The sequence below is a fragment of the Magallana gigas genome, chromosome 7, assembly GCF_963853765.1.
Source record: "Magallana gigas chromosome 7, xbMagGiga1.1, whole genome shotgun sequence".
Classification (NCBI taxonomy): Eukaryota; Metazoa; Mollusca; class Bivalvia; order Ostreida; family Ostreidae; genus Magallana; species Magallana gigas.
In genome coordinates, this window is record NC_088859.1 from 50,636,316 (window position 1) to 50,649,736 (window position 13,421).

Consider the following 13,421-nt stretch of genomic DNA (forward strand, 5'->3'; position numbering starts at 1 on the left):
ACCTGGAATTTTATTTTCAACATTGAAAATAATTCAGGCCTCTTAAATTCTTGGAACTGAATAATTTTAGTATTACAGGTTCTCCAATCCTCAGCCTCAAAGTATTTTTTTCATCCTATTAAAAGATGTTATATATCCTTGAAACAATAAATGAAATAAAATAAAAAGAATTTCTTTTATGGGATCCATGCATTTTACGAAGTTACTGCAATTTTGGTCACGATGAATACCGTTATAATGGAATAAATAACGTATACAAGTTGCGATCAAATTAGAAAAAAAAAAGGTTGTACCGGTGCAACGGTGGCTCAAACCCCTTAACCTCTAGGTAAGTAGGTCTCTGCGGAGCCACTAAGCCAAGCAGTTTGTTGAATGGCTTAGCATAATATTAATACTTCAATACTAATTAAATTCGTCAATATTAAGTATTAGGCAGATTTATAGTATGCCTTGGATAAAAAAATTCAGGATGAAATAGAGTTATCAAACATTGCTAAGGATTGGAGATAGTTAATATATGAACAAAATTTTTATATCAATGAATATACATAATATAACTTGTCATAATCTCCTCAAGGAAATAAATTATGAAGAAATAATGAAAAACAATAATTTTGGTCTCTAAATAAATGCTTTTATATAAAGTAAGTACACCTTGAGGTATAACAGAAGCTGCCCGAACTCCCCATGTGTATGTTATGCATGGTCATTATTGTAATAGGTTGTATGGCCACACAGGTAAACTGTGGAGAAATGGCCAATAGATTGTATGGCCATGCATGTAAACTGTGGAGAAATGGCAGTGACGGGGGAGACATCTGTCGCAACATTGACAAAACATTTATAATCGTCTAAGTTTCTGTCAACAAATGGAGTGAATAAATTACAAATATAAGCCCCTTACTTATCCTGTCACGGGGAGGCTAGAACAGTTTCGCCACGTCCTCCGTAATGTCAGCCTACAACCTCCAGTTTGCTTTCAACTCGGTAAATATTGATTAGTCTGATTGATTTCTAAATAGAAAAAAAAAATTATATACAAGAACCTTTTTTCTTGTGTTGTCTTTGTTTTATCTGCTATTTAGAGCATGGAATTTATGTATGTATTCATTCATAGAATTTACTTTAATGCTAATTAAGTCATCAATCTGATGAATAGCTTAAACCAGTACAATAACTTGAAAATTTATGAAATATGAACATAAAAAAAAGATTGCCTTTGATGGAGATATATTAGAAAAACAATTAGAATTATAAAGACAAATCTTAAAAGTTTTCAGTAAACTTTTTTTTCAATTATCTCATACTTGTACATGTGACATTATGTAGAGTCATGTTTAGAATTTTTCATCAGTTACTGAGAATATTTGAGTAACTGTACAACATACTCCAGACAATTTGATTTCCCCCTGTATTTGTTTACACATGTAGTATTGTACACTAACATCCCAGGTCTCCTCTCTTGAAGTTATTCTTGAGGGCTATATGAGCACCCATGTTATTAACCAAGGATTCCAACGCTCTCCTGAAATCTCTATGATGATATGTAGTAACCGACTTAGCTGCAATAATGTAGCCCTCTCCAATTTTTTATATCTGATTTTTACTGGATGTTTACTCCCCCCCAAAAAAAAAAATCGGGAGGGGGCTACATTATTGCAGCTATAACCAACAGATCTCTAGATTAGATTTTGTTATTGAAGTCCTGATATGAGAGTTCTCTTCCTTGAGAGTCTGAATTATTACCTCGAGATCTTAAGTTATGTTCTCAAGATTCCTGGCTTTTATTTTTTAACGTACTTTCAAGATTTCCAAATTCTTTACCTCAACCAGGAACTTTGTTTCCTAGTGCCTAGAGATCTTTGATTTTTCTAATGTTTACTTGAGTTTATATGGAACTTCTTTCTGTTAGACAGTCTGTTAATATTGCCCCCCCCCCCCCCAAAAAAAAATCAATTTTCTTTTTTCTATTTTCAATCCAGTAATTTCATATTAAAGCAGTTAAAAGTTTCTTTGAATGAATTTGCCAATACTGCATGTAAGGCTTGGTTTATTAAGCGTGTTGATCAAAGCTTGGTTCTTTGCTCCGTGTATTGATCTCCTATGAAGTAAAGGACTGCACACAGAGGAACCCATCTGTGACACATAGCAAGACTCCTATAAGTAACCCTAGGTCCCTCTAACACTGGATGATTTTTTGGTTGGATTAAGAGGAACAGAAGTTGGTTTCTATGGCTTTTAACTTATCTTACGTAAGTACAAGAGTACAGAAGCTGGAGCATGCAATCCGGTGTTGAAACAGCTATTACTTCTAGATAAATGGCATGTTTATGAAGAGTAAACATTTGCCTGAGGTAAAATAAAAAACACATGTGATTTTAGAGGTGAATGTCAAAAAGATGTTGTATGTATTTGTCTTTGTTGACAGTAAGCCATGTTCTCTACTGTCAGATGTAAGTGTACTCTCACATTTATCTATCTCCAGTAAGTGTACTCTCACATTTATCTATCTCCAAATTGGCACAGTTTTTATCACTGTGACCTTATTTGATGCATAAACTTTAATTTAAAGATAACACAGTAAATGTATCAGGAATTAGGGTTATCATCCTGATTAGGCATCAGAAAGCAGTTCATCCATGTATGAATGTGCTTGCTCTTTGAGTCCTTCTATATGCAACAATTAAGTGTGGTCAAAGTACATTTTCTTGCTTATTGTTCAGTTTGTTTTTTCTTCAAGTACCTGCACTACATAACTTGTACATTTATTTAATGATGACAATCATTGACTTACTTAATACTTGTGAGGTTTACTCTTCATTGACTTTTTACAGTTGATGACCTAGCTACCAACAAAATTCAATGAAATCTAAAAAATCTGAATGGCAGCAGATTTCTAAATAGAGCTGAAACTTCTAAGAAGTATTATAAAATGTCAGTATATCTTGGCTCGATTTTCCGTCAACGTAATATTCTGATCAATAACGCATTATTTCATATGAATAATCTTAAAGAGATGTTGATATGACAAGTCAAATGCTCTCTTTGTGGTTCGTACAGGATGTAACGGATGCAGTCATTTCAGAGAAAAGCTTGATTTGCCAATTCACAAGGATTAAGTTCTCTAGGTTCCATGCCAACAACCCTTGCATGTAAATAAGTCACCTACAAATCTTTTATTTATATATAAAGACGTGGGACATGTTGATCTGGCTTGAGTTTTACAGAAGAACTTACATCTTATGACTGAAAGTAATAAATGTTTATTAATCACAAACTTATCGATATCAAAATTTCATGGTTGTAAAAAAAAAATGCTCGTATTACATGTCCTGAAATTATTCATAAAAAGAGACAAGGTTACCGTACTTAACATATTCTTTATAGCATGTCGCATAGTTGGAAGACTGGTATTTAATCATGGCATACAGTTAATATTAAAGTTATAACCAAATCCATTGAAAAAAAAACATGCATTGATATTATTGCTAAAATAAATGCTATGTAATTGTCTTGAGAAATGACGTCAAGATTTTCATTATCGATAAGTGTACATTAATTTTCTTCCTCATGCCTGTAGCTCAACATCAATTCTTTCATACTGTGCAGTTCTGCTAAGATGGTTCAATTTTTTCAAAACTCAAAAATTTATTAAATTTATTCCAAAGTTAATGCTGTTAAAAGCATTAAATGATTTGTTTTTCACTTCATTGGTTTAAAATTCATGTCTGTCATCAGGAAAGCAGACAAATTGTCCTAACTCGTGTACAAGCTTTATACAATTTTACAGCTCGTCTGGTAGCAGCTACTGATGTGACTATCTGTATGCAGCAAGTTTGGATGATTTTTAATAGAAAAGAAAAATACACACAATTGAAATAGATGAAAAGGAAAACCAAGATAATTTCATACACAAATTATTATTTTTCACTCGAAAAAAATCAAAGGAACGAAAACTGATTTCTTGCGGAGATTTATAATGGGGAATGTTGACATCTTTTCTCCATTCGGAAGTTACACAGAATACCTCGCACAGTTTTTCAACGTCATCATACGGGTCTGTTGCAATACAAAGTCTCCTTAGACATCACATTTTTTAGCTGTGTATTGAAGCCTGATAAGGTAGAGGGAGCATTTCAAATGAAAAATCTTAGAATTTTTCACTTTTGAATGAACATCATTTGAACCCTGATGTATTTATAGATATTGAGTAATTAAGCAAAATGTGAATCAAGGATATCTTGGGACAGGGTAATCAAGGATATCTTGGGACAGGGTATAGCACATACTCTCCTGTCATTCTGAATGCTTGTTAGCTAGATCTTCATCATAGGTTTTTCTTATCATCCCTCATCCCTGCTTGTTCAGTGTTCATATATTAGGACTTTCCCTTGTTCAGTGTTCATATATTAGGATTTTCTGTCATCTCTCATACTTGTTCAGTGTTCATATATTAGGATTTTCTGTCATCTCTCATACTTGTTTAGTGTTCATATATTAGGACTTTCCTTTGTTCAGTGTTTATATATTAGGACTTTCCTGTCATCTCTCATACTTGTTTAGTGTTCATATATTAGGACTTTCCTTTGTTCAGTGTTCATACATTAGGACTTTCCTGTCACCTCCCTGCTTGTTCAGTGTTCATATATTAGGACTTTCCCTTGTTCAGTGTTCATATACTAGGACTTTCCCTTGTTCAGTGTTTATATACTAGGACTTTCCCTTGTTCAGTGTTAATATACTAGGACTTTCCCTTGTTCAGTGTTCATATACTAGGACTTTCCCTTGTTCAGTGTTTATATACTAGGACTTTCCCTTGTTCAGTGTTAATATACTAGGACTTTCCCTTGTTCAGTGTTCATATACTAGGACTTTCCCTTGTTAAGTGTTCATATATTAGGGCTTTCCAGTCACCTCCCATACTTATTTTGTGTTCATACATTAGGACTTTCCTGTCACCTCCCATACTTGTTTTGTGTTCATACATTAGGACTTTCCATTCACCTCCCATACTTGTTTTGTGTTCATACATTAGGACTTTCCTGTCACCTCCCATACTTGTTTAGTGTTCATACATTAGGACTTTCCTGTCACCTCCCATACTTGTTTTGTGTTCATACATTAGGACTTTCCTGTCACCTCCCATACTTTAGTGTTCATTATTGGATACTCCTTACCCCTCATCCCTGCTTGTTTAGGAGGTCCAGCACAATCTCTTCATTTAGCTATACTTGTATAGCTTTAAAAAGCTATATAGCTTTATTAAGCTATTCAGAGTAGCTTATATACAGCTTACTCCACTTATATTGAAATCGCTTATTTTGAAATTCCGCTTATTTTGAAATAGAAATAAATTCCCAGTTTTTGCCTCTCATATTCTTTGCATTGATTTAACGGATATAATCAAAATGGCTATTTTGAAATATCGCTTATATTGAAGCCACTGATCGGTCCCCAAAGGTGATAATTAATTGTTTTATAACAGTTATATTGAAGTACTCCCTGGCGGCTGTCGTCACGGTTGGTGACAGTAATTATGCCAGACTGACCGGTTGATATACAATGGTGTGAATAAAGTTCTCATCATGTGTGTTTTTATACTTCTATTAAAAATTAAAATGTATTCAGTGTTGAATATTTTGTTTTTAAGAATACGGATGTATTGAGGCTAGACGTAATATGGAAACCCCACGGAAAAGAAATACCTTATCTCCGGACGCTAAATACAAACTAGTTATGGCTATTGATGAAAGGACAAAGCCTAAATTCGAAATAGCTAAGGATTTTGAGATTATATAAAAAAGGGTTCAACAATATTTAAAGCGTTTGAGTGATTTTTCTCTAAAACGTAAAAGAATGCGATCGGAGATTACGATGAGGTTTAAGATAGTAACAAAATAAAACTTATAATTTTAATCAAACTTTCAAGGAATAATGTTCCATGTAATCTGTTCATTGTAATAAATAAATGATGACCAAATAATTTGTTCGGGTTTGGTTTTCTATGCTTACATCAGGATTGAACTTTCAAAAATGGCGGCTTCACGTCAGTCAATTTCGCTTATATTGAAATACGGATATATTGAAATAATTTGCCTGGTCCCCTAAATTTCAATATATCCGGAGTAGGCTGTATGTATAAAAAAATCACACTTTGGTGCAGTGATAGTTTTCAACTTTTAACTGTTCTGTATAAATATGGAATTACTTACTTTTTTAATGGTCAGTGATGTAAATAATTGTGATTTTTTGTCAGTTTCTTATAATAAACATTTCCATGAAAAAAGACAGACATATTTAGTGTTTATATATGAGACCTTCCATCCCACCTGATACTTGTTCAGTGTTCATATATTAGGACTCTTCCATCTCACCTGATTCATGTACTTGTTCAGTGTTCATATATTAGGACTCTTCCATCTCACCTGATACTTGTTCAGTGTTCATATATTAGAACTCTTCCATCTCACCTGATACTTGTTCAGTGTTCATATATTAGAACTCTTCCATCTCACCTGATACTTGTTCAGTGTTCATATATTAGGACTCTTCCATCTGACCTGATACTTGTTCAGTGTTCATATATTAGGACTCTTCCATCTGACCTGATACTTGTTCAGTGTTCATATATTAGGACTCTTCCATCTGACTTGATACTTGTTCAGTGTTCATATGTTAGGACTCTTCCATCTCACCTGATACTTGTTCAGTGTTCATATATTAGGACTCTTCCATCTCACCTGATACTTGTTCAGTGTTCATATATTAGGACTCTTCCATCTCACCTGATGCTTTTTCAGTGTTCATGAACTTGAATTTTCCTGTCATCCCTAATACTTGTTCAGTGTTCATTATTGGATACTCCTTACCCCTCATCCCTGCTTGTTTAGTTTCAAATGCTTGAACTCTCCTTTCAGATATGTATACCAGTCACTTGGCTTGGTCAGTGGTACATGTACTTACAATGTCATTTTGTGATATCAATGTCCTAGCTTTTACTCTAGACATGAAATAAAATGTGAAAATGTACAAAAAATAAATGCTGCATATGGCGGGGATGTTTAATTTAGATTAAACTTAAGTTAAAAGGAATTTTTGATTGTAAGGTTGCATGCTTATCATTGAAGCATAATGGAGAAGGTTCAATTGCATTTAGTCAGCAATACTTCCCCACACCATGCAGTCATCAATAAAGTGCATTATGAACTCTCAATACAATGATTGTTGTAGTGTATTCAGTGTGCAGTACAAAATCCCAGTGATAAATCCACTTGTTAGAGATCCAGCCACTTAATTCCATGCTTTGGTGTGACCGACTTGAATCTTGACTTGTCACATCAACTGCTCTTTGCACTCAGTGGCGATGTATAGATACAATAACAGCACTGTAACTCCGGGTAGCAGTCCTGTGACACAGCTGGCTTTGTGTATTAAGTACAGTAGCCAGCAATGTCCCAGATCTGTCGGTCAGAGAGGAACTTGTTTGTTTGTGGGTAGAAACTAGTACGTGTGAAAGATTTATAAATGTTTCACTTCAATGTTCCAGATTTTGTTCTCGATTTTGTTCTGATATCAGATAAAAATCCTTTGGTGAATCACTGCATGTGCATAAAATAGCACACATGCAGTCACAATGTCTGAATTATTTAGAAAATTAGTTTGAAATTACCCATGTACTTGAAATGTCATTTATCATAAGGTCTAAATATGTTTAATAGTCTAAAGTGCAAAAAATATAGCAAGATTAATGGTTTAGATATTAATAAACAAAGAGAAAGAGGAAAGTTTATGCATAAATTTACCCCTTTTGTTGTTAAATGGACAATTGGAGGCATCAAATTTTGTTTCATGTCTTAGAGTATAACATAAAATTTCATGCTAATCCTTTTCATTGTTTTTATCTCATACCTGACCATTCATGCAATGTCAAGCAGTGTGGAAGCACAAGTGTATGCGCTTTCTTAAGTTTTCTCTCATTATTTAGAATTTCAGATGGTGGTGCTTTAATTATCAAATGTTTGCCTTATGTAGTAGATATCATCCTTTGAATTAAAAATAAATATTTGATATAATACTGCAATGGTAGTACAATCCGTGAATTTCACACAATTAACTTAGAATGATGTTAATATCTAATTTGCACTCTTAAAAGCGTAAAAATGGGAACTTAAAAAAATTAACACATTCTGCCAGTAGAGTTGTGAATAAAACACGCAATACAAGGAACCTCTAGAGATAATGTAACAATATGTGTTGTTATACTTTCATGTTAAATACTAAAATCTGATTGGTTTAGACACAGTTCATAATCTGTTCTATTACCCCCAGCATTAGCAACGCACTTAGCAACGGGTAACATTAAGAATTGTTACATGTGCGAAAATCATGCGCGTACGGTTCCCCTTAGAATTCACGTTATTCCTATCTAAAAGCAGTGATGTTTTCTTTAAAATTAAGACATTCAGTATAACAAAATAAATGGTGCCTGTTTGGGAGGATAACAGTTGAAATTGACACCCCTTGAAAACCATTGTCACTAACAGGCACTATTTATATATTATTATACTTTCATGTTAAATACTGAAATCTGATTGGTTTAGACGCAGTTGATAATCTGTACTATTACCTTCAGCGTTAGCAACACACTTAGCAATGGGTAACACTATATAAATAGTGCCTTTTTGGGAGGGTAACTGTTGAAATTGACACCCCGAGAAAACCAATGTCAACCAACACGAAGCGAAGGTTGACAATGGTTTTCGAGGGGTGTCAATTTCAACAGTTACCCTCCCAAACAGGCACTATTTATTTTATTATACTTAATGTCTTAATTTTTGAGATTTTTTTACTGCTTTTATCGGTTGACAATGGTTTTCTCGGGGTGTCAATTTCAACTGTTACCCTCCCAAACAGGCACTATTTATATAATGGTATATGGGTTTTCACCAACTTTGATGATATTTTCAATATTTGATATTGTCAGCATTTTGGCAATTAGGATTTTACATAGTTTTTGGCAAAGAATGGAGGACAAGACATCGTTTGAAAAAATGGTACACAATCCACTTCTAAACTCATTCAAACATGAAAGACAAGGATTTCATTCACCAACACCAACAAATATAAGATTAAAGAAAAAGTTTAAGCAATAAATAATGCAATAAGCTCTCAAGCTCTCTCTCTCTCTCTCTCTCTCTCTCTCTCTCTCAGTACTATACATGTACTCTTGTTGATATATAAGTCCTGCAGTTTTTTGTATTGCTGTTTCCATTTAACTGTTCTATGAAGTAAATATAAATACAGGTAACTCTGGTGATTTATTTCACAGAACTGATTGTCTTCATTTTTTTTCATTCTCCATTCCTTGTCAGTCTAAATCTTCCCCTCCTTTCTGATGAAATACCTAGTCATTGTAAACATTTAGAACAAGGAGGTGAGGAGGTAAGGTCAGGTGAGAATCTAGACTGCCAGGTTGGATCATTGCTCTACATATAAAAGCAGAGCACCACAATCTGTAAAGTTAAATAAATCTACGCTGTTGTTCTTATTTATCTCAACTCAGAAAATATAGGAAAAAGTTTTTGGTTTCTAACAATGGATTTTCTTAAAACTTTTGTAAGTAATATATTTTTCGAAATATAGGTATAAAAGAATATTTTTATATTCTTTATTAAGAATTTTAAATTAATCTAATTAATCATTCAGTCAGCATTCTTGATTTTGGTAGGCATTAGCATAAAAAGCCTCTGTGTGATTTAATAAATTTTTGCACTTCTAATGCATGCAGATCAGGACATTAATTAAATACTTGTGGTTTAAATCTTATCAGTACACATGATTCCTGATCAGTTTAGTTTGATCTGCTTGCAAATTTTATAAATTATATACAATAGCTGCTTATTTAGTGCTATTTGATCGTGTAATACGAGATAATAAATAGCCAAAGGCTAAAATCTTGAAAACTCAGTGAACTGTGACAGCACTGACAGCATATTTACCTATGTATATATACAGCTGATACAGCTGATAAACACAGCACTGCGTGTGGAAATTGAGGTCAGGGTTCATTCACAGAACCTGACAGGCCCGTAGTGTTTTTTCACTTGACAGCCTATATTATAGTGTGTTAAGTTGTATGCGTGGCATTTCACTGAAATCCTTAGTGCAGTACTGTCTACTTCTGATCAAATGTCGGAAAAACTTATCTCTCGAAGTGTAAGTCTGTCGTGTTTTCATTGCTGCTGAAATCAATAATGTCTTCACAGATAATGTGTACGACGTCTTCTTTTTCTTTCAAGTTTCTTTTAATTATTTGTTTACTTAGGACCCCTGAGAGGTTTGGAATGAGATGCAGTGGTTACACTGTGCCACTAAGTGTGTTACTCGTTTAGCTTCACTGCTAACTCAGAGGTTTATATTTTAACTTCACAGCCATTTACTGAGGTGTTTCCATTTTAAGTGTGTATTGATCTGCATCATTTCTATGTCTGGAGATTTCACACTTGTTAAAAAACATTTCAGTTTATTTTAACTTAATTTTTAACATAGCTAATCTGCTGTGCACTTGATGATGAGTGCTTTGATGTTAATACATATAAATTATAACTCATCTGCCTCTACATTTATATTGTAAAGCTGGACTAGAGAAACCTAAGATTTACAGAGTTCAGGTTAAGGGCATGAGAAAACAAAGTATATGATGAGTAAAACAAGTCCAGTGTTGATTTACAGGGTTAAGATTCCTTTAAGCAGTTGCACTTAATCCATCCCTCAAAGCTATTGAGAACAAAGTATGTGAAGTTCAGGAGAAAATAGGATGCTTGAGATAATACTTAAAAAGTATTTTGACTATATGTTGTTGTTTTTTTCTGCAGGCAATACAGAGGGCGACCAATGTGGCCTTCCAGAAGCACCATGTGACCCGGGACAAGCGAGGGAAGGTCCTGGGAGCTAAGGGGGGGTTCCGGGGCTGTACCATTTGGCTGACCGGTCTCTCAGGGGCCGGGAAGACAACCATTTCCTTCGCCCTGGAAGAGTACTTGGTCAGCCAGGGAATCCCTGCTTACAGTCTGGATGGGGACAACATCCGTACAGGGCTGAACAAGAACCTGGGGTTCACTCCCGAGGACCGCGAGGAGAACATCCGACGTATTTCTGAAGTTTCCAAGCTGTTTGCTGATGGGGGTATTGTCTGCATCACTGCTTTCATCAGTCCATTCAAAAAGGTACATCAAAGAGTACAGCTCTTATAGGATTTCCTTGAACTGAAATACTCAGTTCCTGTTCACTGTTAAAACAACCACCCAGTCAATAGCATAATAATGCCATTTATTTTAATGATGTTAACTGTGATTATTTGTTGAAGTTGTGCAGCTCCGATAAATTATTTAATTTGGTGGGTCTTCTATGGGAAATTGTTGAGGAGATTTGAATTTTTAACGTATGTCCTTGGATAAGAGCTAGAGAGTGGTAGAATTACACAGGACTAACCCAGTTTACTTGATAAGAGGTAATGTTTGATAGTAATAGAGGGGGAAGGGGTCCGTAAAGACAGGTGCTCTTCATGTGTTACAGTAGGTCTATAGGTACAGCCAGGTTTCTGCGTTACACCCCAACACCAACAAAGGAAGAATCTCCGGGTCAATATCTTGTGTTTCAGTTGAAAAATTTCATGGTACACAAGTTTTATGGTCCGTGTCATTATAGAATTTTTAAGTATGGACCAAGGTATAATGTGCGTACTTTTTAATTTCTAATCAAGAAAAGTAAACCATGCATCACAAACATATAAATGCTGCTTAATCAAATGCACAAAGTGACATTAAAAGAGACCTTCCCACTGTCTTGCCAAATATTTCATAACCAGCCACTTGTGTTATGTAATTTTATTTGAACACATAAAACAGGAGCAAGAAAGAACTCTAAAGCTCACTGAAGCAGGAAAAAATGTCAATTATTTCTCTCATCATTTGATGCAATTTCTCTGAACTTATGTTGATGTGAGCAGTATTCTTCCCACCAGTATATAGTTGAGTTTTTTGTTGAACTAGTTGTTACAGTAAATCAATTCATATTCAAATGTATTTAATCCTAACCGGTTTAGATATTATTACGGTAATAAGATACAGGGATGTGGTTTACAAAAGCACTTTCTACAATGTTATGAGTTTTTCCGTGCCACTGAATCATTTTCAATGCACATGTATATTTAACACCAATTATTTCAACTAGCAATTTCAACCATTTTACTACTTTTAAGTTGAAATATTAGATTGCTGATAAATATATGTAAATTTGGTAGTAAATGACATAGTCTATAGTAAAATGATGCAGTTATAATCTTATCAAATGAACAAGTGAGAAACATTGGAGATATATAATTATGTAAAAGGTAAAAAAAATATGCAGTTTGCTTCCAATTTCAAGAAATTACCGGGTAATCAAGATTTAATGTCAGTTTGATCCTCTATCTCATCAAAGTGAGTTTTAATAGCAGTGTTGTATTTTTGGGCATAATTTGGATTTGAAGTATGCCATAACTATGTGTAGTGTTAACTCTAGGGTTGAGAGCTAATTTTTGTAACTTTTTCATGTGTATTGTGTTTCATAGAATTAATGAGAGCTAATGCTATAACTTTATGTACTATAAACTTTAGAACTTAGAATAAATGCTCTGACTATATGCATTGTAATCTATAGGATTATGAGAGAGTTAATGCTGTAACTGTGTATTGTATTCTGTAGGATCGTGAGCGAGCCCGGGAACTGCATGAGGCTGCTGGTCTGAAGTTCGTGGAGTGCTTTGTGGACACGCCCATCGAGATTTGTGAGGAACGAGATGTCAAGGGATTGTATAAGAAGGCCAGAGCCGGAGAAATAAAAGGTCAGGAACATCTTTTACTTTCTTATCTCTAACTGGCTGTGTATCTGTCATTTCTTTAGTTTGATGTGACTTTGGATTGTTTTAGGATTTACGGGAGTGGACCAGGCCTACGAGGCCCCTGATGATCCGGAGGTCCTGCTAAAGGCTGGCAAGGACACTGTGGACGAGTGTGTCCAGGACATCATCACCCACCTAGTGGACATTGTGAGTACAGCAAGGGACCCTGCTCTCTCTACTCCACACCAACAGTCATTATCCATGCAGAAAGTAAAATGTCTGACGGTTTTCATCGTATTTTGTAGGAGGTGGTACCGAGTGGGGCTGTACGCAATGTGAGGGAGTTGTTTGTCCCCGAGAACCGCATTGAGGCCACCAAGGCGGAGGCTGAGCAACTTCCGGCCCTCAACATTAACAAGGTGAGTCAACAGGTAACATGTAAAACTCACATTAACAAGTGAGTCAACAGGTAACAGGTAAAACTTGCATCAACAAGTGAGTCAACAGGTAAAACTTACATCAACAAGTGAGTTAACAGGTA

General features: G+C 34.8%; 1 protein-coding gene across 5 annotated transcripts in view; it reads left to right on the plus strand.

The window, feature by feature from the left end:
• Positions 1–13,421, plus strand: part of LOC105336483 (bifunctional 3'-phosphoadenosine 5'-phosphosulfate synthase) — a 29,356-nt gene that overhangs the window by 8,670 nt on the left and 7,265 nt on the right. Inside the window, exons 1-5 of one of the 5 annotated variants that reach the window (XM_011440825.4) lie at positions 844–987; positions 10,875–11,225; positions 12,745–12,883; positions 12,969–13,087; positions 13,186–13,299. In XM_011440825.4, the coding sequence (XP_011439127.3) occupies positions 952–987; positions 10,875–11,225; positions 12,745–12,883; positions 12,969–13,087; positions 13,186–13,299 (759 nt within the window). In that variant the 5' untranslated portion in view covers positions 844–951. Of the gene's footprint in view, positions 1–843; positions 988–2,101; positions 2,253–9,470; positions 9,616–10,053; positions 10,216–10,874; positions 11,226–12,744; positions 12,884–12,968; positions 13,088–13,185; positions 13,300–13,421 lie in introns of those variants that run through there. The other 4 variants (XM_066066923.1, XM_066066924.1, XM_066066922.1 and 1 more) reach the window with 4 other exon arrangements.